Below are 26,649 nucleotides of genomic sequence, written 5' to 3' on the forward strand. Positions count from 1 at the left end.
CAGCTGAGCGTCTAAACTAAGAGAGACTAGGAAGAAGGACCTGGCGGTCTATTTCTCAAAAAATTAGCCAGCAGAATCCTTACGAATAGCAGCAGAATATCATCTGATATAGTGCCGGAAGATGAGTCCCTCAGGTTGGAAGGCATTCAAAATACAACTGGGGTGGAGCTGCCTCCTCAAATTAGAGTTGACCTTAGTGATGTGGATGGAGTCAAGCTCTTGGGACCTTCATTTGCTGATGTGGCATGACCCAAAATGAGAGGAAACAGCTGCAGACATCCATTAATGATTGGAATGTGAAATGTATGAAGTATGAATCTAGGAAAATTGGAAGCTGTCTGAAATGAAATGGAATGCATAAACATTGACATCCTAGGCATTACTGAGATGAAATGGACTGATACTGGCAATTTTGAATCGGACAGTCATATGGTCTGCTATGCCGGGAATGAAAAATTGAAGACGATGGTATTGCATTCATCGTCAAAAAGAGCATTTCAAGATCTATTTTGAAGTACAGCCCTGTTGGTGATAGGATAATATTTCATATGCCTACAAGGAAGACCAACTAATATGACTATTATTCAAATTTACTCACCAACCACTAATGCCAAAGATGAGGAAATCGAAGATTTTTTACTAACTTCTGCAGTCTGAAATGGATGGAACATGGAATCAAGATGCGTTGATGATTACTGGTGATTGGAATGTGAAAGTTGGAAATGAAAAAGAAGGAACATTAGTTGGAAAATATGACCTTGGTGATAGAAATGATGCTGGAGATCGAATGACAGAATTTTACAAGACCAAAGAATTTTGCAAATACTTTTTTCACCAACATAAATGGCAACTGTATACATGGACCTTGCCAGTTGAAATACACAGGAATCATATTGACTAAAAAAAAAAAAAAATTGACTACCTCTGTGGAAATGGACGATGGAAAAGCTCAATATCATCAGTTAGAACACGGCCGGGGCCGACTGTGGATCAGACCATCAGTTGCTCATATGCGAGTTCAAGTTGAAGAAAATTAGAACAAGTCCATGAGAGCCAGAGTAAGACCTTGAATATATCCCACCTGAATTTAGAGACCATGTCAAGAATAGATTTGACTCATTAAACACTAATGTGACTGAAGACCAAATGAGTTGTGGAATGACATCAAGGACATCATTCATGAAGAAAGCAAGAGGTCATTAAAAAGACAGGAAAGAAAGAAAAGGCCAAGGTGGATGTCAGAAGAAACTCTGAAACTTGCTACTGAACATCATGTAAAGTAAAAGGAAGACATGAAGGAAAAGAGCTGAACAGAAGATTTCAAAGGGTGGCTCTAGAAGACAGAAAAAAAAAAAGTATTATAATGAAACTTGTGAAAACTGGAGATTGAAAACCAAAAGGGAAGAACCCCCGTGGCATTTCTCAAGCTGAAAGAATTGAAGAGAAAATTTAAGCCTCGAGTCGCAACTTTGAAGGATTCTACGGAGAAAATATTAAATGATGCAGGAAGCATTAAAAGAAGGTGGAAGTATACAGAATCACTGTACCAGAAAGAATGGTTGACATTTGTCATTTCAGAAGGTAGCATATGATCAAGAACTGACGGTGCTGAAGGAAGAAGCCCGAGCTGCACTGAAGACGCTGGTGACAAACAAGACTCCGGGATTTGACGGAACACCAAGTTGAGATGTTTCAACAGACGGATGCAGCCCTGGAAGTGCTCACTCATCTGTGTCAAGAAATTTAGAAGACAGCTACCTGGTCAACAGACTGGAAGAGATCCATATTTGTGCCCATTCCGAAGAAAGGTGACCCAACTAAATGTGGAAATTACTGAACAATATCATTAACATCACAGGCAAGTAAGAGTTTGCTGAAGATCATTCAGAAAAGGCTGCAACAGTGCATTGACAGGGAACTGCCAGAAATTCAAGCCAGATTCAGAAGAGGACGTGAAACCAGACATCATTGCTCATGTCAATTGGATCTTGAGTGAAGGCAGAGAATACCAGAAAGATGTTTACCTGTGTTTTATTGACTGTGCAAAGGCATTTGACTGTGAATCATAACAAATTATGGATAACATTGTGAAGAATGAGAATTCTTGAACACTTAACTGTGCTAAGCAGAACCTGTACATAGACCACAAGGCAGTCATTTGAACAGAACAAGGGAATACTGTGTGGTTTAAAGTCAGGAAAGGTGTGCGTGAGGATTATATCCTTTTGTCATACTTATTCAACTTGTACGCTGAGCAAATGATCCAAGAAGCTGCACTATGTGAAGAAGAGTATGGCATTAGGATTGGAGGAAGACTCAGTAACAACTGCAATATGGAAATGATACAGCCTTGCTTGCCGAAAGTGAGGAGGACTTGAGGCACTTACCTTTAAACAAAGACTACAGCCTTTAGTATAGATTATTCCTTAACACGAAACTCCCCTGCCCCCGCCCCAAAAAAAACCCGTTGCCATCGAGTTGATTCTGATCCATAGCAACCCTATCCAACAGAATAGAACTGCCCCATAAGGTTTCCAAGGAATGGCTTGTGGGTTTGAACTGCCGAACCTTTGGTTAGCAGCCTGAGCTCTTAACCACTGTGCCACCAGGGCTCCACCTTAACATAAAGAAAACAAAAATTCTCACAGCTGGACCAATAAACGATATGATAAATGGAGAAAAGATTAAACTTGTCAAGGGTTTCACTTTACTTGGATCCACAATCAACACCCATGGAAGCAGCAGTGAAGAAATTGAACGATGCACTGCATTGGACAAATCTGCTGCAAAAGACCTCTTTAAAAGTGTTAAAAAGCAAAGATACCGCTTTGAGGACTAAGGTGCAGCTGACCCAATCCTGTGGTGTTTTCACTTGCCTCATACGCGTGTGAAAACTGGACAGTTAATAAAGAAGACCAAAGAAGAGCTGACGCCTTTGAATTGTGGTGTTGGTGAAGAATATTGAATATACCGTGGACTGCCAGAAGAAGAAACAAATCTGTCTTGGGAGAAGTACAGCTGTAGTGTTCCTTGGAAGCAAGGATGGTGAGATGTTGTCTCATGTACTTTGAGCATGTTGTCAGGAGGGACCAGCCTCTGGAGAACGACATCATGCTTGGTAAAATAGAGGGTCGGTGAAAAAATAGAAGATCCTCGATAAGATGGGTTGATTGGCACAGTGGGTTCAACAGTGGGCTCAAGTGTAACAGTAATTGTGAGAATGGTGCAGGACCGGGTAGTGTTTTATTCTGTTGTACATAGCGTTGCTGTGAGTCGGAACCGACTCGACAGCCCCTAACTGCAACATCGTGGTACACAATCATCACCAGTATCTGTTTCAATTTCTGTGCCCCCTAGACAGTGACGCCCCCTGCCCCCTTCCCACCCCTGGGAACCATTAATAAACTGTGGTTTCTATACATTTGCCAGATTCTAGATATATGTGAAGGTAGAATCATATGGTGTTTGTCCTTTTGTGACTGCCTGACTTCAGTACATGTTTCGAAGGTTCATCCGTGTTGTAGCATGTATCGGACTTCATTTCCCTTTATGGCTGAGTAATTAATGCCCAGTTGTATACAGGTACCACATTTTGTTTATCTGTCGATGGACGTTTGGGTGCTTCTGCCTTTTGGCTGTTGTGAATAATGCCACAATCAGCATTGGTGTACATGGATTTGTTTGTATCCCTTACCCTCTTTTTTTGTGTGTGTGCCTAGGGGTGGAATTTCCGGGTCATATGGTAGGAACCTTCTTTGGTCTTTACAGTCTGGCTCAGCCCTGGTCCCGTCACGGTCCTAGCGTGCCTCACACTGGCCTGGTCTAGTTCTGCTGCTGCTCCTGTTGCTCCCTTGTTCTGTTGTTTTTTCCTTCATTCTTGAGGCTGTATGGCCACTTTTCAAGACTGCTTCTGGTTAAATAGGTTACCAAGAGTTTCATGTCCCTTCTGCATTTCTTAAAAAAAAAAAAATTTTTTTTTGATTGTACTTTAGATAAAGGTTTGTAGAGCAAACTAGTTAGTTTCTCATGAAACAGTGTGCGTATTGTTTTGCGATACTGGTTGCCAACCCCGTGACGTGCCGACACCTTCCCCTTCTTGACCTTGGGTTCCCTGTTACTAGCTTTTCTGTTCTCTCCTGCCTTTTGGTCCTTGCCCCTGGCTGGTGTGCCTGTTTAGTCTTGGTTTAGTTTTTTGGGCCTTAATCTTTGGCTGAAGGGTGAGCCCTGGGAATGACTTCATTACTTAACTGTAAGGATGTCCGGGGGCCATACTCTCAGGATTTCTCCAGTCTCTATTAGGCCAGTAAGTCTGGTCTTTTTTTTTTTTTTTTTTTGAGTTGAGTTTTATTCTACATATTTCTTTCTGGCTTTGTGTGGGGTCCACTATTGTGATCCCTGTCAGAGCAGTGGGTGCTGGTAGCCGGGCACCATCTAGTTGTGCTGGACTCAGCCTGATGGAGGCCGTGGTACTTGTGGTCCATTAGTCCTTTGGACTCTTTCCTTTGTGTGTTTGGTTTCCTTCGTTCTCCCTTGCTCCAGCCGGGGTGAGACCAGTGCAGTATCTTAGATGGCCACTCACAAGCTTTTAAGTCCCCAGACGCTACTCACCAAAGGAGAATGTGGAACATTTTCTTTATAAACTATGTTATGCCAGTTGAGCTAGATGTTCCCCGAGACTATGGTCTGTATTTCTTTAAGGAAAAAGAAAAGAGCATGCAAACATTCAGAGAAATTTTTGTTCACTGAGGCAGTTTTTTGGAAATGCCATTGGATGTTTTACTACTTGGCATTAGTTTCCATTGCCGTCATCTCACCCATCAAAAAGAATCCAGACGTAAGCCAGAAAAGTAATTAAATTGGTCTGGAAACATAGGAACTATGTAAAAGATAGTATTTCAAGGTAATAAATGACAAACATTTATTTATTATCCACCTCTAAAAATGTTCGCTTAAAAATATTCACACAGGGAGACTTTATTAAAGATTTAACAGAGATTAAACCTGTGATAGGATGTGTAATTTTTCTTCCTTTTTCCATTATAGAATGTATGACAACATGTCCACAATGGTGTACATAAAGGAAGACAAGCTGGAGAAGCTGACGCAGGATGAAATTATTTCTAAGACAAAGCAAGTAATTCAGGGGCTGGAGGCTCTGAAGAATGAGCATAATTCCATTTTACAAAGTTTACTTGAGACGCTGAAGTGTTTGAAGAAAGATGATGAAAGTAACCTGGTGGAAGAAAAATCCAACATGATCCGGAAGTCACTGGAAATGCTGGAGCTTGGTCTGAGCGAGGCGCAGGTATAGATGGGAACCGCATGGGTGTAGACAGGAAAGGCACAGGCGTAGAGGAGAATGGCTTGGGTACGAACCTCAGCTTGACCATTTGGAAAAATGGAGGCAAGATTCGAAAGGTGCATTGTAACTTAAGTACAGGAAGATACTTGGAGAATAGCAGAGATCAACTCAGATGTGGGTTGTGTATGTTATATAAATGATTATAGATGTGTACATATCTGAACTTTAAGACATTTAGAGTCAAAGTTCAGGAAACCTTGTGTACCGTTTAGGATTTAATTTGGCTGTATGTATCAAAAATAGAAACAGTGGCTTAAGCAACATAAATGGGCGTAAAGCAAGTACTGAGGTAGGCTGTCCCACAAGGTGTGGTGGCAGCAGGGTCATTAGGCTCCCTGCACCCTGCTGCGCCACACTCTGGCAGGCAGCCTGAGACAGGTGAATTCCAGGTGGGGAGGGACCAGGAAGAGTGCTGCCTCCATGTGAGGTTCCTTCCTGGAAGTTGTGCACAAGACTGAACTAAATCTCATTGGCTGAGCTTGGTGACATGGCTACAGCGAGCTCGGAGGGGCTGGGAATGCTGCCTTCCCCTCTTAGAGTTCCAGGTTCTTCTAAGGGCGAAGGGGAAAGTGGGTGTTGGCTGGCAGCTGGGAGTCTCATTGGTTCCCTGTCGTGCTAGAAGCATAGATGAAAAAACTGGGAACATCTAATTTTTTTTTTTTCCCCCTTAATAACTTTTGGAAGCTGCCGGCTCTGCCAGCATATCTTAGGTAAAATTAAACACGCTAAATTTTAACGTCTTTCTTAGTCTTGTTCTGCTATAGTGATTGAGTGATACAGAATGGGGGCTCTCTCTGGGTTACTGATTTCTGCTTTCATAAACGAAATGATTCTTTACCAAGGTGGCCTTCCACACCCTAACTTTAGAGCTCTTCATCCAAACTGTGTTGCCCATGCTAATGTAGGACTTGGTCTGGTTGGTGTGGATCTGAGGTGCTGATGTAGGACTTGAACTTGGTCTGGGTACCCTGAATCTAAGGTGCTGATGTAGGACTTGAACTGGGTCTGGTTACTGTGGATCTAAGGTGCCGATGTAGGACTTGAACTTGGTCTGGGCACTGTGAATCTAAGGTGGTGATGTAGGACTTGAACTTGGTCTGGGCACTGTGAATCTAAGGTGCTGATATAGGACTTGAACTTGGTCTGGTTGGTGTGGATTTAAGGTGCTGATGTAGGACTTGAACTTGGTCTGGGTACTGTGGATGTAAGGTGCTGATATAGGACTTGAACTTGGTCTGGTTGGTGTGGATGTAAGGTGCTGATGTAGGACTTGAACCTGGTATGGTTACTGTGGATCTAAGGTCTGAGGTAAGACTTGAACTTGGCCTGGTTACTTGAATCTACTGTTTCTCATGTTGAAAAGGAACATGAACTTCCTTCTGAGTTTGGCAGATAGTAGGACTAAGAAAGAAAGAAGCAAAAACCCCACTTTGTGGAGTTTCAGGTTTTAAAACTGGGACAATAATAAAGAGGGAACATGATCTAAGGTGAGGAGAGATTGAAGCCATCCAGCTTTTCCCCCAGCATTTCTGCTCTTGTACTCCTAGGAACTTGCTTATGGCCTTAGGCAGGTCTATTCCTGAAACTAATGAGCTTGCAGGCAGAGCACAGCTAACCCTGGGTTTATGGCGTAGACACGAGCTAGTGAATATGATCCTACTCTTAGCTGGAGCTCAGAGCTCCCTTCCCTTACCTTGCAACACTGGAGGTGTGTATGCCCACTCTTCTCCACTCCACCACCCCCTCTGCGCACGCACACGGGGTCTATGTCCGCATGTCTCTCACACACACAAGGTGTTCTCCCTTATCGTTTCCAAGAATTATGTTGGGAGCCTCTAGGTAGAAAGTAAAAATACATAGCCCCCCTCAGAAGAGTAGCTGTGTGTGCACTGCCACTCCAACCAAGATGCTCTCAGGTAAGAAGAACTGACTGTAGAATTCTTGTGGGTGTTCTGAGTCTATATGGTATTCTTTGTCATGCCCCGTATGTAGCCTGTGGCGGAAGGGTAGAAATAGAACTAAATGGCAAATTGAGCTCTGTGTACATTGGAGAAAATACCTGCTCGTGTCGACTTAGAGTTAAAACCAAAGACGGCTTGAGTGGATGGGAGGTGCTGTTTGTTGGGTGCTGGAGGACAGAGTTGACGCGTGTCTGTCGTGCAGGTGATGATGGCTCTGTCCAATCACCTGAATGCTGTGGAGTCGGAGAAGCAGAAGCTGCGTGCCCAGGTCCGCCGTCTGTGCCAGGAGAATCAGTGGCTGCGGGACGAGCTGGCCAACACCCAGCAGAAATTACAGAAGAGTGAACAGTCCGTGGCCCAGCTGGAGGAGGAGAAGAAACACCTGGAATTCATGAATCAGTTAAAAAAATACGACGATGACATCTCTCCATCTGTAAGTGGTTCTGTCATGAGTTAGGCATTGACGCTTACTATGTTGTGTTCAGTAGGTTATTTTGGTAAAGCTGTGGATCTGTTCTTGTCCCCTCTGGTGCTGTGTTTAGCAAGACCAAGGATGGTGGGTCTTGGACTTGAGTCCCTTACACTGTGTCCCTGGGCAGGTCCCGTAAGTTCTCTTTGCCTTAATCTTTTCCTTTGTGGCTTTTGGAATAACCCAAAAAACCCAAACCCCTTGTCGTCAAGTTGATTCTGACTTACAGCAACCCTATAGGACAGAGTAGAATTGCCCCATAGGGTTTCCAAGGAGCAGCTGGTAGATTCAAACTGCCAGCCTTTTGGTTAGCTGCCAAATTCTTAACCACTTCGCACTAGGCCTCCGGCTTTGAGAATAACGGTCAGAAAATGTGAAAATCCTTGTAACTCTTAAGGCACAACACAGAAACAAGTCGCCTCCTGTTTCCTCAGTGAGACCCTGCCTTGCCGAGCCCGCGGCAGTCTGGTTCCACCCCGTCACCCTGCTCAGCTCCTTTCCTTCTGCATTGCTAGCCCCAGCTGCCTGCAACTCAAGCTCCGCGCTGACCTCTGCGGCTTTTGGGGCTCTCAGTCTTGACTTTCTCCCGGTTCTGCTGCTGCCTTTCTCCTGGTCCTTCTCGGCTCCTCTGCTAGCTTACCTTTCTGTTCCTGCAGTGCTGCGCTCCCGGGGATTTTATTTTTTTCTTTTTCTATCAGCTCTCTTTACGTGTTAGTCCCATTCTTGGCTGTTTTTCATCTACTATTTATTTCTGATTCAGTTAACTTCTTTTTAACATAAACTTTATTTTGGAATAATTTTAGATTCACAGAAAAGTTGCGAAGAGACTAAGGAGAACTCTTGCGTGCCCTTCATCCAATTTTTTTCAGTGTTAACATCTTATATGAGTAAGAAATCTACGTTGGTACTTTCCAAAAAGAACAAAATAAACTAAACTCATTGCTGTCAGTGCTCACAGTGACCCTATAGGATAGAGTAGAACTGCCCCATAGGGTTTCCAAGGGGCTGGTGGATTCTAACTGCTGACCTCTCAGTTAGCAGCCTGAGCTCTTAACCACTGTACCATTAGGGCATCTGTTGGTGCATTACTAGTAACTAAAAACTATAGACTTTATTCAGATCCTACCAGTCCTTCCACTGGTGTCCTTTTTCTGTTCCAGGATCCAGTCCAGGATCCCATCCTTGCATTTAGAGCTAACAGTGTCTTAATGCCTGCATCATGCCAGGCGTGTGCACACACATAGCCAGCATGCCTGAGAGCTCGCCACCTGCCTCCCCCGTGAGCGCACACACAGCCAACATGCCCGTGAGCTCGCTGTCTGCCTCCTCGTGTGCACACACACAGCTGGCAAGCCCATGACCTTGCCGTCTGCCTCCTCGTGCGCACACACATAGCTAGAATGGCCATGAGCTCGCCGTCGGCCTCCCTCGTGCGCACACACAGCCGGCGTGCCTGTCCGCTCACTGTCTGCCTCCCTCAACCTGAGGCTGTCGGGTTACTTGTGCTCGGCACCATCGAGCCTGCACGTACTCTGTCACGTTTACATCTCCTCTGGGTCAGGGACAGTTAAATGCTTTGGTTCAAAAGACACACTGCTAGAGGTTGCTTTGGGATTGAGAATATGGGAAATGTTGGTGCCAGCCAGTGGTTTACCTGGGCCACATGACAATATATGTGAAGGGAAAACTGAATTCTAGGCAGGGACCTTTTGTATATTTATTTTATTGTGCTTTAATTGAAAGTTTATGAATCAAGTCAGTCTCTCCTACAAAAACCTATATACACCTTGCTATGTACTCCTAGTTGCTCTCCCTCTAATGGGACAGTGTACTCCTCCTCTCCACCCTGTATTTCCTGTGTCCATTCAGCCAGCTCCTGTCCCCCTCTGCCTGCTCATCTCGCTTCCAGACAGGAGCTGCCCACATAGGGCAGAGACCTTCTAAGTTTTTATTTTGAAAGATGTTAGACTTGTAGAAAAGATGCAATGAGCTGACTCTCCCTGCTTTGAGAGTATGAGTGTTTTTCTTGAGCCGTGTTGGGGTGGGCGGCACCCCTGTCCCAGGCTCCTGCAGCTTCTCATGTTTCTTTCAGCCTGCCTTTCCCGAGGCTGAGGGCGATATCCTACAGAATCCCAGCAGCGGCGTCATGTTCAGGAAATGACTGTCCAGAGGACACTTCCTCTGCTGTGCAGCCTGTATGTGTTCCGTCTCCTCAGCAGTGTTCTTCTAGCACTTTCTTCCTTCTCTCAGGACCAGGCTCAGGACGCAGACAGCGTGCAGCTGTCGTGTCTCTTAGTCGTCTCTGATCTGGAGCAGGCCTTTGTTTCTCATGATGTCTGCGCTTTTGAAGAGTACAGGCGGTTGTTTATAGATCATTTCTCAATTTGGGTTTTTGTCCCTGGTGGTGCAATGGTTAAGCGCCCAGCTGCTGATCAAAAGAAAAGTTGGTGGTCCAAACCCCCCCAGCGGCTCTGTGGCAGAAGGACCTGGCTCTCTGCTGCCGTAAAGATTTCAGCCAGGAAAACCTTGTGGGCAGTTCGACTCTGTCACAGGAGATTGCCATGAGTCAGAATCAACTTGACGGCCCCCAGTAACAGTGTTTGTTTATGAGTATTTCACACTGTGCATCCAGCCCAGAGTATCCTAAAAGCGGGATTGTGTCCTCCTTGGTCATCCCCTCCAGAGGCAAACCCGTTCATCTGCCCCATTTTTACCTGGTTAGGCTGCTTGATTTCTCTAATGCGTGGTTAGTATTTTTGCCTAATCAGCAGTCTGGGGGGAGATGGGAGTCAGAGACTTGAGGCTAGAAGGTGGGAGCTGCTCTCAGGGGTTGTCTCAGTGGCCTAGGGCTGTAGTAACAAGTTACTACAACGTGCGTGGCTCTAGAACAGAAATTTATTGCCTGGAGGCTGGAGCCCGGATTCAGGGTGTCAGCAGGGCCATGCTCTCCCTGTCGGAGCTTTTGGGGAAGAGGTTTCCTTATCTCTCTCAGCTCCTGGTAGCCCTGGCGCTCCTCAGCTTGTAAGAGAATTCTCACATGCTGTCTTCCCTGCATGCCTCTTTCTCCCTGTCCTCTTTTGTAAGACACCACTCAGAAGGGATTGCCGTTAGGACTGTCCTACTTCCCTGTGATTGCTCTAACAGGTAGCATCTGCATAGGAAACATTTCTCAAATAAGTTCACATTCACCAGAGCAGGGGTTAGGGCTCCAGCGTGTCTTTTTGGGGAGCACAGTTCAATCTGTACAGGTGCCGTGTGGTTGGTAGGCAGGGTGAAGGGGGTGCGGGCAGAGGAGGGGCGTGTAGCCCCTCTGTTGCTACAGCGATCATAAAAGCGCCATTTTAACCTGCTGTTAGGTATTTGGTTTCCAGTTCAGATTTTATCTCAGGGGGGAGTTTCACTGCTGTCCTTGAACCCCCTCAGCCTAGAGGCGAGTAACCTGAGGCATAAAGTGGATGACGCTCCGTGTCTTGTGTCACGCCTCCTGAGTTCTGGCTGATGGATAAGCCAGATGTGGATGAGCCTATATTTTATCCTAAAAACTGACTTTTTTCCTAAAATCTTCAATTAGAATGAATTTTATACTAAGCATCTTTAGCAGAGGAGTTACCGTACTTGTTAGACTTCATGGGTTGCCCTGGGTCTGTCTGTCTTATAGGAGGACAGAGACACTGATTCCACGAAGGAGCCTCTGGATGACCTTTTCCCGAATGACGAGGATGACCCCGGCCAAGGCAGTGAGTGATGCATGGCGGCCTTTGGTGTCGTTGTGTCAGACAGAAGGACCTCTCCCCTTGGGGTGTAACAGTCAGCCTTAATGGGAGCACACGTCCATGGCCTTTTGTCTTACAGATGCACTGAGTTTATTTACACCTTGTCTCTTTCCCAAAAGAATAGGCAGCAGTTTTTGCTTTTGGGGATGTCGACTGTTAGGCCAGACCCTAGGAAACGGCTGTGCCGGGACAGCTTGGACGTGATTTGTGCTGTTCTGGCAGAGTGAACAAGGTCAACATAACTTTTTTGGTTAGTTTTCTTGGTACTGAGAGAAATCTTATTGCCCTCTCCCCTGACAAGTTACTGTATTATCCAGCTTGCTTAAGGAGTCCTGGGAAAAGAGCATAGGGAGCAAGTGTGGACTTGAACAAAAGCTAGAGAGGACAGTGTCGGATGATGTGCTTCTCCTGCGTAATTTTCCTTAAAAACGCACTCGACGTAAACTTGTCTCTTGCAGTCCAGCAGCAGCACAGCAGTGCGGCGGCTGCTGCCCAGCAGGGTGGCTACGAGATCCCGGCACGGCTGCGCACCCTGCATAACCTCGTCATCCAGTACGCATCGCAGGGCCGCTACGAAGTCGCCGTGCCCCTCTGCAAGCAGGCCCTGGAGGACCTGGAGAAGACCTCCGGCCACGACCACCCGGACGTGGCCACGATGCTGAACATCCTGGCTCTGGTGTACAGGTAGTGTGTCTTCATTTTCATCCCCTTAGTTTACCTTTCATGAACTTGCCCCTTGAAATACATTTTAGAAGCCTGTATAAACTCCTTTTCTAGCCATACATTTACCTTTCGTGAACTTGCCCCTTGAAATACATTTCAGAAGCTTGTATAAACCCCTTTTCTAGCCTTATCCACTTCTCTTCAAACATCCAGGGGTTAAATTTAAAATATTTAGTAAGCTCTTTGGGAAGGAGCCCTGGTGGGTCAGTGGTTAAGAGCTTGGCTGCTAACCAAAAGGTTGGCAGTTTGAATCCACCAGCCACTCCTTGGAAATCTTATGGACAGTTCTACTGTGTCCTATAGGGTCAGTGTGAGTCGGAATTGATTCAGCAACAATGGGTTTGGTTGGTTTCTACGGCAAGGACATCGCCCAGTGGGAACACACCCTGGCTGTGACCACTCAGCCTTTCTAGAAGAAGCCCGTGTTGCAGCCTTCACTCTGGCTGGACTAAATGATTGTGATTCTCCCACAAGTCTCCACCTCAGGTTTCTCCCGCCTCTAGTGTCCCCTGCTCATGCCTCTCAGTGTCCTCCCTGCCCGTCAAGGGCTCTGTTAGCTTGCTGTCCTGTTTGAACCCAGGTTCCCCATGTCCTTTGCCCTATAGTGATTCCACACCTTTTCCTTCTTCCTCATTATGCTTGACTGTGGGTTGTTTGGGTTCTGTTATCTCTCCTTTCGGAATATCTATTCCTCAAAGGTGAGGACCAGGCGGGCTTCACTGCCTGGAGTAATCTACACATCCTGTTATGCTAGCGTGTTGCCCTACACTTAGAAGCTCCTGACAAACCTGCCGAATGGAGTGGACTGCCTGTGCCCCTTGTGCACTGGGAGGTGATCCATTGGAGGAGGGCACCCCCTGTCGGTCCTTTGGCCAGCATGTTGCTGCGCTAACCCGCACAGAGTGGGTCAGGGTGAATAGGCCCTGGGAGGAGGGGACCTGGACAGGAGCCAGCAGAATTTGTTTGCCTGAGGCTGCTCCACTTTCATGGGTTTCAGTTAACTGCTTTATTTTTCTTCATTGGCTTGGCTCTTCCAATTCAACAAATGAGTTTTTTTTTTTTAATTTTTTTATTGTGCTTTAAGTGAAAGTTTACAAATCAAGTCAGTCTCTCATACAAAAATTTATACACACCTTGCTATATGCTCCTAATTGCTCTGCTCTTAATGAGACAGCACACTCCTTCCCTCCACCCTCTCATTTCGTGTCCATTCGGCCAGCTTCTGATCCTGTCCGCCCTCCCATCTCCCCTCCAGACAGGAGATGCCAGCATAGCCTGATGTGTCTACTTGATCCAGGAAGCTCACTCTTTACCAGCATCATTTTCTATCCCATAGTCCAGTCTAATGCCTGTCTGAAGAGTTGACTCTGGGAATGGTTCCTGTCTTGGGCTAACAGAAGGTCTGGGGACCCTGACCTCCAGGGTCCTTTTAGTCTCAGTCAGACCATTAAGTCTGGACTTTTTACGACAATTCGAGGTCTGCATCCCACTGCTCTCCTGCACCGTCAGGGGTTCTTTGTTGTGTTCCCTGTCAGAGCAGTCATCGGTCATAGCCAGGCACCGTCTAGTTCTTCTCGTCTCAGGCTGATGTAGTCTCTGGTTTATGTGGCCCTTTCTGTCTCTTGGGCTCGTAATTAACCTTGTGTCTTTGGTGTTCTTCATTCTCCTTTGATCCAGGTAGGTTGAGACTCATTGATGTATCTTAGATGACCGTTTGCTAGCGTTTAAGACCCCAGACACCACTCTTCAAAGTGGGATGCAGAATGTTTTCTTAATAGATTTTTTGATGCCAGTTGGCCTAGATGTCCCCTGAAACCGTGGTACCCAAACCCCTGCCCCTGCTATGCTGGCCTTCAAAGCATTCAGTATATTCAGGAAACTTCTTTGCTTTTGGTTTAGTCTAGTTGTGCTGACCTCCCTGTATTGAGTGTTCTTCGCTTCCCTTCACCTAAAGTAGTTCTTATCTACTATCTAATTAGCAAATACCCTTCTCCCGCCCTCCCTCCCTCCCCCATCTCATAACCACAAAAGGATGTGTTCTTCTCAGTTTAAACTGTTTCTCAAGATCTTATAATAGCGGTCTTATACGATATTTGTCCTTTTGCAGCTGACTGATTTCACTCAGCATAATGCCTTCCAGGTTCCTCCATGTTGGAAATGTTTCACAGATTCCTCACTGTTCTTTATCGATGCTTAGTATTCCATTGTGTGAATATACCATAATTTATTTATCCATTCATCTGTTGATGGGCACCTTGGTTGCTTTCATCTTTTTGCTGTTGTAAACAGAGCTGCAGTAAACATGGGTGTGCATATATTTGTTCGTGTAAAGGCTCTTGTTTCTCTAGGGTACATTCCGAGGAGTGGGATTGCTGGATTGGATGGTAGTTCTATTTCTAGCTTTTTAAGGTAGCGCCAAATCGATTTCCAAAGTGGTTGTACCATTTGACATTCCCACCAGCAGTGTAGAAGTGTTCCATTATCTCCATAGCCTCTCCAACATTTATTATTTTGTGTTTTTTGGATTAGTGCCAGCCTTGTTCAGGTGAGATGGAATCTCATTGTAGTTTTGATTTGCATTTCTCTAATGGCTAATGATCGTTAGCATTTCCTCGTGTATCTGATAGGTACCTGAATGTCTTCTTTAGTGAAGTGTCTATTCATATCTTTTGCCCATTTTTTAATTGGGTTATTTGTCTTTTTGTAGTTGAGTTTTTGCAGTATCGTGTAGCTTTTAGAGATCAGAAGCTGATGGGAAATGTCACAGCCAAAGTCTTTTTCCCAGTCTGTAGGTAGTCTTTTTACTCTTTTGGTGAAGTCTTTGGATGAGCATAGGTGTTTGATTTTTAGGAGCTCCCAGTTATCTAGTTTCTCTTCTGCATTGTTAGTAGTGTTTTGTATACTGTTCATGACATATATTAGGGCTTCTAGCGTTGTCCCTATTTTTTCCTCCGTGATCTTTATTATTTTAGATTTTATATTTAGGTCTTTGATCCAGTTTGACCTCATTTTTGTGCATAGTGTGAGGTATGGGTCTTGTTTCATTTTTTTGCAGGTGGATATCCAGTTATGCCAGCACCATTTGTTAAAGAGACTGTCTTTTCCCCGTTTAACTGTTTTGGGGCCTTTGTCAAATATCAGCTGCTCATATGTGGATGGATTTATGTCTGGATTCTCACTTCTGTTCCATTGGTCTATGTATCTGTTGTTGTACCAGTACCAGGCTGTTTTGACTACTTTGGTGGTATAATAGGTTCTAAAATCAAGTAGAGTGAGGCCTCCCACTTTGTTCCTCTTTTTCAGTAATGCTTTGCTTATCCGGGACCTCTTTCCTTTCCATGTGAAGTTGGTGATTTGTTTCTCCATCTCATTAAAAAATGTCGTTGGAATTTAGATTGGAACTGCATTGTATCTATCGATGGCTTTTGGCAGAATAGACGTTTTTAATCAAGTGTTCCTATCCATGAGCAAGGTATGTTCTTCCACTTATGTAAGTCTCTTTTGGTTTCTTGCAGAAGTGTATTGTAGTTTTCTTTGTATAGGCATTTTACGTCTCTGGTAAGATTTATTCGTAAGTATTTTATCTTCTTGGGGGCTACTGTAAATGGCATTGATTTGGTGATTTCCTCTTTGATGTTCTTTTTGCTGGTGTAGAGGAATCCAGTTGATTTTTGATATTTATATTGTATCCTGATACTCTGCTGAACTCTTCTATTAGTTTCAGTAGTTTTCTTGAGAATTCTTTAGGGTTTTCTGTGTATAAGATCATGTCATCTGCAAATAGAGATACTTTGACTTCTTCCTTACAGATCTGAATGCTTTTTATTTCTTTATCTAGCCTAATTGCTATGGCTAGGACCTCCAGCATAATGTTAAATAAGATCAGTGATAAAGGACATCCTTGTCTCGTTCCGGATCTCAAAAGGGATGCTTTCAGACTCTCTCCATTTCGGGTGATGTTGGCTGTTGGCTTTGTATAAATGCCCTTTATTACGTTGAGGAATTTTCCTTCTATTCCTATTTTGCTGAGAGTCTTTTTCAAGAATGGGTGTTGAACCTTGTTAAATGCCTCTTTTCTGCATCAATTGATAAAATCATGTGATTCTTGTCTTTTGTTTTATTTATGTGGTGGATTACATTAATTGTTTTTCTAATGTTGAACCATCCCTGCATCCAAAACAAAAAGCAAACCTACTGCCATTGAGTCAATTCTGACTCATAGCAACCCTATAGGACAGAGTACAGCTGCCTCATAGAGTTTCCAAGGAGCGCCTGGCAGATTCGAACTGCCGACCTCTTGGTTAGCAGCCATGGCACTTACCCACTACGCCACCAGGGTTTCCTATCCCTGCATACCTGGTATGAATCCCACTTGGTCATGGTGAGTTATTTTTTTGATATGTTGTTGAATTCTATTGGGTAGAGTTTTCTTGAGGATTTTTGCATCTAAGTTCATGAGGAGATATAGTCTGTAATTTTATTTTTATTTATTTATTTATTTATTTATTAACGAACTTTTATTAAGCTTCAAGTGAACGTTTACAAATCCAGTCTGTCACATGTAAGTTTACATACATCTTACTCCATACTCCCACTTGCTCTCCCCCTCTTGAGTCAGCCCTTTCAGTCTCTCCTTTCGTGACAATTTTGCCGGCTTCCCTCTCTCTCTATCTTCCCATCCCCCCTCCAGACAAGAGTTGCCAACACAATCTCAAGTGTCCACCTGATATAATTAGCTCACTCTTCATTAGCGTCTCTCTCCCACCCGCTGACCGGTCCCTTTCATGTCTGATGAGTTGTCTTCGGGGATGGTTCCCGTCCTGTGCCAACAGAAGGTCTGGGGTCCATGGCCACCGGGATTCCTCTAGTCTCAGTCAGACCATTAAGTTTGGTCTTTTTATGAGAATTTGGGGTCTGCATCCCACTGATCTCCTGATCCCTCAGGGGTCCTCTGCTGTGCTCCCTGTCAGGGCAGTCATTGATTGTGGCCGGGCACCAACTAGTTCTTCTTGTCTCAGGATGATGTAGGTCTCTGGTTCATGTGGCCCTTTCTGTCTCTTGGGCTCTTAGTTGTGGTGTGGCCTTGGTGTTCTTCATTTTCCTTTGCTCCAGGTGGGTTGAGACCAATTGATGCATCTTAGATGGCCGCTTGTTAGCATTTAAGACCCCAGACGCCACATTTCAAAGTGGGATGCAGAATGATTTCATAATAGAATTATTTTGCCAATTGACTTAGAAGTCCCCGAAAACCATGTTCCCCAGACCCCCGCCCTTGCTCCGCTGACCTTTGAAGCATTCATTTTATCCCAGAAACTTCTTTGCTTTTGGTCCAGTCCAGTTGAGCTGACCTTCCATGTATTGTGTGTTGTCTTTCCCTTCACCTAAAGCAGTTCTTATCTACTGATTAATCAATAAAAAAAACCCTCTCCCACCCTCCCTCCCTCCCTGCCTCGTAACCACAAAAGTATGTGTTCTTCTCAGGTTTACTATTTCTCAAGATCTTATAAAAGTGGTCTTACACAATATTTGTCCTTTTGCCTCTGACTAATTTTGCTCAGCATAATGCCTTCCCGGTTCCTCCATGCTATGAAATGTTTCACAGATGCGTCACTGTTCTTTATCAATGCGTAGTATTCCATTGTGTGAATATACCATAATTTATTTAACCATTCATCTGTTGATGGGCACCTTGGTTGCTTCCAACTTTTTGCTATTGTAAACAGAGCTGCAATAAACATGGGTGTGCATATATCTGTTTGTGTGAAGGCTCTTGTATCTCTAGGGTATATTCCGAGGAGTGGGATTTCTGGGTTGTATGGTAGTTCTATTTCTAACTGTTTAAGATAACGCCAGATAGATTTCCAAAGTGGTTGTACCATTTTACATTCCCACCAGCAGTGTATGAGAGTTCCAATCTCTCCGCAGCCTCTCCAACATTTATTATTTTGTGTTTTTTGGATTAATGCTGGTTTTGGTATTGGGGATATGCTTGCTTCATAGAATGAGTTTGGGAGTATTCCTTCTTTTTCTGTGCTCTGAGATACCTTTAGTAGTAGTGGCGTTAACTCTTCTCTGAAAGTTTGGTAGAACTGTGCAGTAAAACCATCTGGGCCAGAGCTTTTTTTGTGTGTGTGTGTGAGTTTTTTGTTTACCTTTTCAGTCTCTTTTGTTATGGGTCTATTTAGCTGTTCTACCTCTGTTTACCCCCACCTGTCTGTCACTTTGTCGTAGTGTGGGGGCTTGTGTGTTGCTGTGATGCTGGAAGCTATGCCACCGGTATTCAGATACCAGCAGGGTCACCCATGGAGGACAGGTTTCAGCTGAGCTTCCAGACTAAGACTAGGAAGAAGGACCTGGCAGACTACTTCTGAAAAGCATTAGCCAGTGAAAACCTTATGAATAGCAGCAGAACATTGTCTGATACAGTGCTGGAAGATGAGCCCCCCAGGTCGGAAGGCACTGAAAAGATGACTGGGGAAGAGCTGGATCCTTAAAGTAGAGTCGACGTTAATGACGTGGATGGAGTAAAGCTTTCCGGACCTTCATTTGCTGATGTGGCATGACTCAAAATGAGAAGAAACAGCTGCAAACATCCATTAATAATCAGAATCTGAAATGTACAAAGGAAAATTGGAAATTATCAAAAATGAAATGGAACACATAAACATCGATATTCTAGGCATTAGCAAACTGAAATGGACTGGTATTGGTCATTTTGAATCGGACAGTCATATGGTCTACTATGCTGGGAATGACAGCTTGAAGAGGAATGGTGTTGCATTCATCGTCAAAAAGAACGTTTCAAGATTTATCCTGAAGTACAGCGCTGTCAGTGATAGGATAATATCTATACGGCTACAAGGAATACCAGTTAATACGACTATTATTCAAATACACGCACCAACCAGTACGGCCAAAGATGAAGAAATAGAAGATTTTTATCATCTGAGGGTCGCTATGAGTCGGAATCGACTCGATGGCACTGGGTTTTCTGGGTTGTTGCAGCCTGAAATTGATCAAACAAGCAATCAAGATGCATTGATAATTATTGATGATTGGAATGTGGAAGTTGGAAACGAAGAAGGATCAGTAGCTGGAAAATACGGCCTTGATGATGGAAACAATGCCGGAGATCAAATGATAGAATTTTGCAAGACCAACGACTTCTTCATTGCAAATTCCTTCTTTCACCAACATAAACGGTGACTGTACACATGGATCTTGCCAGAGGGAACATACAGAAATCAAATTGACTACGTCTGTGGAAAGAGAGAATGGAAAAAGCTCGATATCATCAGTCAGAAACAGGCCAGGGGCTGACTGTGGAACAGACCATCGATTGCTCATATGCAAGTTCAAGCTGAAATTGAAGAAAATGAGAGCAAGTCCACGAAAACCAAAATATGACCTTGAGTATATTCCACCTGAATTTAGAGACCATCTGAAGAATAGATTTGATGCATTGAACACTAGTGACCGAAGACCAGATGAGTTGTGGAATGACATCAAGGATATCATACATGAAGAAAGCAAGAGGTCACTGAAAAAACAGGAAAGAAAGAAAAGACCAAGATGGATGTCAGAGGAGGCTCTGAATCTTGTTCTTGAGCGTCGAGCAGCTAAAGCAAAAGGAAGAATCAATGAAGAAAAAGAACTGAAGAAAAGATTTGAAAGGGCCTCTTGAGAAGACAAAGTATTATAATGACACGTGCAAAGAGCTGGAGATGGAAAACCAAAAGGGAAGAACTGTAGAAAAAATCCAAGCCTTGAGTTGCAATAGTGAAGGATTCTATGGGGAAAATATTAAAGGACACAGGAAGCATCAAAAGAAGATGGAAGGAATACACAGAGTCATTATACCAAAAAGAATTAGTTGATATTCAACCATTTCAAGAGGTGGCATATGATCAGGAACCGATGGTATTGAAGGAAGAAGTCCAAGCTGCTCTGAAGGTATTGTCGAAAAACAAGGCTTCAGGAATTGATGGAATATCAATTGAGATGTTTCAACAAACAGATGCAGCATTGGAGGTGCTCACTGCTCTATGCCAAGAAATATGGAAGACAGCTTCCTGGCCAACTGACTGGAAGAGATCCATATTTATGACTATTCCCAAGAAAGGTGATCCAACCAAATGTGGAAATTATAGAACAATATTATTAATATCATAGGCAAGCACAATTTTGCTGAAGATCATTCAAAAATGGCTGCAGCAGTATATCAACAGGGAACCGCCAGAAATTCAGGTTGATTTCGGACGATGACGTGGAACCGGGGATATCACTGCTGATGTCAGGTGGATCCTGGCTGAAAGCAGAGAATACCAGAAGGAGGTTTACCTGTGTTTTATTGACTACGAAAGGCATTCGACTGTGTGGATCATAATAAACTACGGATAACATTGCGAAGAATGGGAATTTCAGAACACTTACTTGCGCTCCTGAGGAACCTGTACATAGATCGAGGCAGTTGTTCAGACAGAACAAGGGGATACTGCATGGTTTAAAGTCAGGAAAGGTGTGCGTCAGGGTTGTATTCTTTCACCATACCTATTTAATCTGTATGCTGAACAAATAATCCGGGAATCTGGACTAAATGAAGAAGAACAGGGCATCAGGATTGGAGGGAGACAACCTGCGTTATGCAGATGACACAACCTTGCTTGCTGGAAGTGAAGAGGACTTGAAGCACTTACTAATGAAGATCGAAGACCACAGCCTTCAGTATGGACTGCACCTCAACATAAAGCAAAAATCCTCACAACTGGACCAATGAGAAACATCACGATAAACGGAGAAAAGATTGAAGTTGTCAAGGATTTCATTTTACTTGGATCCACAATCATCAGCCATGAAAGCAGCTGTCAAGAAATCAAAAGACGCATTGCATTGGACAAATCTGCTGCCAAGGACCTCTTCAAAGTGTTGAAGATCAAAGATGTCACCCTGAAGACCAAGGTTCACCTGATCCAAGCCATGGTATTTTCAATCACATCATATGCATGTGAAAGCTGGAAAATGAATAAGGAAGACTGAAGAAGAGTTGATGCCTTTGAATTGTGGTGTTGGTGAAGAATATTGAATATACCATGGACTGGCAAAAGAACGAACAAATCTGTCTTGGAAGAAGTGTGGCCAGAATGCTCCTTAGAAGCAAGGATGGCGAGACTGCATCTTACATACTTTGGACATGTTGTCAGGATCAGTCCCTGGAGAAGGACATCATGCTTGGCAGAGTACAGGGTCAGCGGAAAAGAGGAAGACCCTCAACGAGGTGGATCGACACAGTGGCTGCAACAGTGAGCTCAAGCATAACAACGATTTTAAGGATGGTACATGAGAGGTAGTGTTTCTTCCTGTTGTGCATAGAGGCGCTGTGAGTCAGAACCGACTCGACAGCATGTAACAACAACAGCAACCTCTGTTTGTGTTAGTTTAGGTAGGTAATATGTTTCTAGAAATTCCTCCATTTCTTCTAGGTTTTCAAATTGATTAGAGTACAGTTTTTCATAGTAATCTGATACGATTCTTTCAATTTCAGTTGGGTTTGTTTTAGTATCGCCCATCTCATTTCTTATTTGGGTTGTTTGTTTCCTCTCTGGTTTTTCTTCTGTCAGTTTGTCCAGTGGTTTATTAATTTTGTTAATTTATTCAAGGAACCAGCTTTTGGTTTTGTTAATTCTCTCAATTGTTTTCCTATTTTCTATTTCATTTTATTCTGCTCTGATGTTTATTATTTAATTTCTTCTGGTGCCTAAAGGTTTCTTTTGTTTCTCTCTTTCTATCTGTTCAAGTTGTAGGGATAATTCTTTGATTTTGGCCCTTTCTTCTTTTTGTATGTGTACATTTAATGATATAAATTGACCTCTGAGCACTGCTTTTGCTGTGTACCAAAGGTTCTGATAGGAAGTGTTTTCATACTCATTGGATTCTATGAATTTCTTTATTCCATCCTTCATGTCTTTTATAACTCAGTCGTTTTTGAGCAGGGTATTGTTCAGTTTCCAAGCGTTGGTATTGTTCAGTTTCCAAGCGTTGGTTTCTTTTCCCTGCTTTGTCTGTTATTGATTTCTACTTTTATGGCCTTATGCTCAGAGAAGATGCTTTGTAGTATTTCGATGTTTTGGATTCTGCTAAGGCTTGCTTTATGACCTAATATGTGCTCTATTCTGGAGAATGTTCCATGTGCACTTGAAAAGAAAGTATACTTGGTTGCTGTTGGGTGGAGTTTTCTGTATATTTCTATAAGGTCAAGTTGGTTGATTGTGCGATTTAGATCTTCCATGTCTTTATTGAACTTCTTTCTGGATGCCCTGTCTTTCACCGAAAGTGGTGTGTTGAAGTCTCCTGCTATAATTGTGGAGGTGTCTATCTCGTTTTTCAGTGCTCTTAGAATTTGTTTTATGTATTTTGCAGCCCTGTCATTGGGTGCATAAATATTTAACATGGTTATAGCCTTCTGGTATATTGTTCATTTAATCATTACGTAGTGTCCTTCCTTATCTTTTGTGGTGGATTTAAGTTTAAAGTCTGTTTTGTCAGAAATTAATATTGCCACTCCTGCTTTTTTTTAATTGTTGTTTGCTCCTTATATTTTTTTTCCATCCTTTGAGTTTTATCTTGTTTGTGTCTGAGTCTAAGGTGTATCTCTTGTAGGCAGCATATAGATGGATTGTGTTTTTTAATCCATTCTTCCAGTCTCTGTCTCTATTGGTGCATTTAATCCATTTCCATTGAACGTAATTATGGATAGGTATGAGTTTAGTGCTGTCATTTTGATGTCTTTTTTTTTGCGTGTTGCTTACAGTTTCTTTTTCCCACTTAATTTTTTGTTCTGAGTACTTTATGTATTTTCTTTTACTCATTCATTTTTGTTGATTTTGTTTCTGCTGAATTTCTATCTGTTTCTTGTGTTTTATTTTGATGAATAGGATGGTTAGTGTCCTTTGTGGTTATCTTAATATTTACTACTGTTTTTCTATTTTCAACCTTACTTTTCTTTTTTTCGCCATACCTTCCTCTCCGTGTGAAAGATCTATGACTACATTTCTTAGTCCCTTTTTATTGTTTTAACGTTGTTTTCTTTTATATAATAACATCACTGTTTCCTGTTTTGAACTTCATTTATCTTGATTTATTTTTGTGATTTCCCTGTGTGGGTTGAGTTCTGATTGCCCTGCTCAGTGTTCTAGTGTTCATTTGATACCTGATATTATTGATTTTCTAACCAAAGAACTCCCTTTAGTGTTTCTTGTAGTTTTGGTTTGGCTTTTACAAATTCTCTAAACTTCTGTTTGTCTGGAAATGTCCTAATTTCACCTTCATATTTGAAAGACAGTTTTGCTGGATATGTGATTCTGGGCTGACGGTTTTTTTCCTTCAATGCTTTATGTAAGTCATCCCATTGCTTTCTTGCCTGCATGGTTTCTGCCGAGTAGTCCGAGCTGCTTATTGTTGACTCCCCTTTGTAGGTGACTTTCGTTTATCCCTAGCTGCTCTTAAAATTCTCTCTTTACTTTTGGTTTTGGCAAGTTTGATTATAATATGTCTTGGTGACTTTCTTTTAACATCTACCTTATGTGGAGTTCGATGAGTATCTTGGATAGATATCTTCTTGTCTTTTATGATATCAGGGACGTTTTCTGCCAACAAATCTTCAAGAATTCTCTCTGTATTTTCTGTTATCCCTCCCTGTTCTTGTATTCCAATCACTCGCAGGTTATTTCTCTTGCTAGAACCCCACATAGTTCTTAAGTTTTCTTCATTTTTTAAAATTCTCTTGTGTATTTTTTCTTGAAATGTATTGTTGCCAAGTGCTTTACCTTCAAACTCACCAATTCTGCCTTCCACTTGCTCAGTTCTGCTCCTCTGACTTTTCTTGAGTTGTCTACTTCTGTAATTTTGTTGTTAATCTTCTGAATTTCTGATTGGTGTCTGTGGATTTTTCCAGTTCATTAAATTTTTTATTATGTTCTTTTTTAAAATTTTGATTGTGCTTTAAGTAAAAGCTTACAAATCAAGTCAGTCTCTCCTTCAAAAATTTATGTACACCTTGTTATATACTCCTAATTGCTCTCGCCCTAATGAGACAGCACACTCCTTCCTTCCATTCTCTATTTTCGTGTCCTTTTGGCCAGCTTCTGACCCCCTCCACCCTCTCATCTCCCGTCCATACAGGAGATGCCCACATAGTCTTAAGTGTCTACTTGATCCTAGAAGCTCACTCTTCACCAGTATCATTTTCTATCTATCCCATAGTCCTGTCTAATCCCTGCCTGAAGAGTTGGCTTTGGGAATGGTTCCTGTCCTGGGCCAACGGAAGGTCTGCGGGCTGTGACCACTGGGGTCCTTCTAGTCTCAGTCAGACCATTGAGTCTGGTCTTTTTATGAGAATTTGGGGTCTGCATCCTACTGCTCTCCTGCTCCCTCAGGGGTTCTCTGTTGTGTTCCCTGTCAGGGCAGTCATCTGTTGTAGCTGGGCACCATCTAATTCTTCTCATCTCAGGCTGATGTAGTCTCTGATTTATGTGGCCCTTTCTGTCTCTTGGGCTCATAATTAGTTTGTGTCTTTGGTGTTCTTCATTCTCCTTTGCTCCAGGTGGGTCGAGACCCATTGATGCATCTTAGATGGCCATTTGCTAGCGTTTAAGACCCCAGACACCACTCTTCAATGTGGGATGCAGAATGTTTTATTAATAGATTTTGTTATGCCAGTTGACTTAGATGCCCCCTGAAACATGGTCCTCAAACCCCCACCCCTGCTTTGCTGGCCTTCAAAGCATTCAGTTTATTCAGGAAACTTTTTTGCTTTTAGTTCAGTCCAGTTGCCTTCATGTTCTTGAATAACCTTTTTATTTCTTCAGCTGTTTTATCTGTGTGTTCCTTTCCTTGTTCGGCATATTGCCTAATCTCCTTCCTGATATCTTGAAGGGTTCTGTATATTGATATTTTGTATACTGCATCTGGTAATTCCAGGAAGGCACTTTCATCTAGGAGACCCCTTGATTCTTTGTTCTGAGATTCTGTTGAATCGATCGTGGTCTGCTTCTTTATGTGATTGGACGTTGACTGTTGTCTCCGAGCCGTCTATTAGTTATCATATTAGTTTATTTTATGTTTGTTTAGTGTACCCTAGCTTCTTGCCTCATTTTGTTTTGATATGTCCAAATGGGTTGCTTGAGTGAGCTAGCTTGATTATTTTCACCTTGTAGCTCTGACGTCCTGTCACCAGATGGTTAGAGCAGTTGTCAGGTACATCAGTCTAGGAGTCCATTCACTTTTGTTGTATGGATTCAGCTCAGGCGTCGAGGTAGCTGGTCCTCAGGTGGGTGGTGCAGGCTCTGCCCAGCAGTCTTAGAGGGGCAGGGGTGACTGGTGTAGGTAGCGGTGTCTGGTTGCCGCACAGGGTCACGCTCTGAACAAGGCAGGGGGTGAGAATCACCTACCAGGTGATGCTGAGGAAAGGGCAGCCCCTCCCCTAGAGTGTTCGGGTGGGTGGGCTCTACAGAGGGACCATGGCATCCAGCGCTTTCGGTTGTAAGGACTGGGAGGTACCAGTTATCCCTGGACCCCTGTCGCTGGTGGCTCGGTGACCTGAGTGGAACCAGCAGACCGTAGGCTCCTGATGTGGGTAGGTGAGGACTCTGTATAATAGTCAAAGTGGTGTCAGTCATCGGACCCCAGCCTCCCCACCGCAGAGCTGAAGCAGTTGTAGTCTGCCAACAGGGGCCTGTTCTCCTGAAATAGGCCCACATGGGTCCATGCAGGGGGCAAAGGTATTCAAAGTCTGTGGACCGTTTATGCCTGGACAGGAGCTGCTTCTGTTCCGAGGTCCCTAGGTTAGTGGAGCTGACATATTATCTTTTCCCCCAATTTGGAATTTATTCCTTCTCCAAGGCCTGGAGGATGGCTTCAGGCGCTCAACAGGGCCTATCTCAGGCCCAGGGAAACCAACAGCCTCTGAAGCTGGCTTGGGGGTGGGGGGTGTGGTAAAATATAGGTAAATACTTAGCTTTTGGCGAGAGCGCCGTTCTTCTCTGATTCCCTAGGTATGAGTAGGCTGTGTGGCTGGCTCCTTCTCCCTGAGGAAACTGCAGCCCAAGGCAATCACCAGCCCATCGCAGACATTCCCTGGAATGGTGCCTGAGGCCTCCCGGTGATTCAGGTTGTGCAGCTCCTCACCTCTTCCCTACCCCTGCTGCTTAGCCCATTTTCTAACTTTGTCTTTGATGTTCAGGGCTCCTAGCTTGTCATAAGTATAATTGTTCCAGTTGTTTTTTTCGGGTCTTTGTTGTAAGAGGGATTGCCAGAAGCATTTAGCTATTCCACCATCTCGGCCCCGCCTTAACAGATTTTCTTGAA

At 43.6% G+C, this 26,649-nt stretch overlaps 1 protein-coding gene across 15 annotated transcripts in view; it reads left to right on the forward strand.

Moving 5' to 3' along the window:
- KLC1 (kinesin light chain 1) overlaps positions 1–26,649 on the forward strand; it is an 88,189-nt gene that overhangs the window by 22,703 nt on the left and 38,837 nt on the right. For all 15 annotated transcript variants that reach the window (XM_049898568.1, XM_049898569.1, XM_049898572.1 and 12 more), the window contains exons 2-5: positions 5,044–5,305; positions 7,526–7,756; positions 11,451–11,529; positions 12,024–12,249. In XM_049898568.1, coding sequence (XP_049754525.1) covers positions 5,045–5,305; positions 7,526–7,756; positions 11,451–11,529; positions 12,024–12,249 — 797 coding nt within the window. In that variant the 5' untranslated portion in view covers position 5,044. The remainder of the gene's footprint in view (positions 1–5,043; positions 5,306–7,525; positions 7,757–11,450; positions 11,530–12,023; positions 12,250–26,649) is intronic.

The sequence above is a fragment of the Elephas maximus genome, chromosome 10 (genome assembly GCF_024166365.1).
Source record: "Elephas maximus indicus isolate mEleMax1 chromosome 10, mEleMax1 primary haplotype, whole genome shotgun sequence".
Classification (NCBI taxonomy): Eukaryota; Metazoa; Chordata; class Mammalia; order Proboscidea; family Elephantidae; genus Elephas; species Elephas maximus.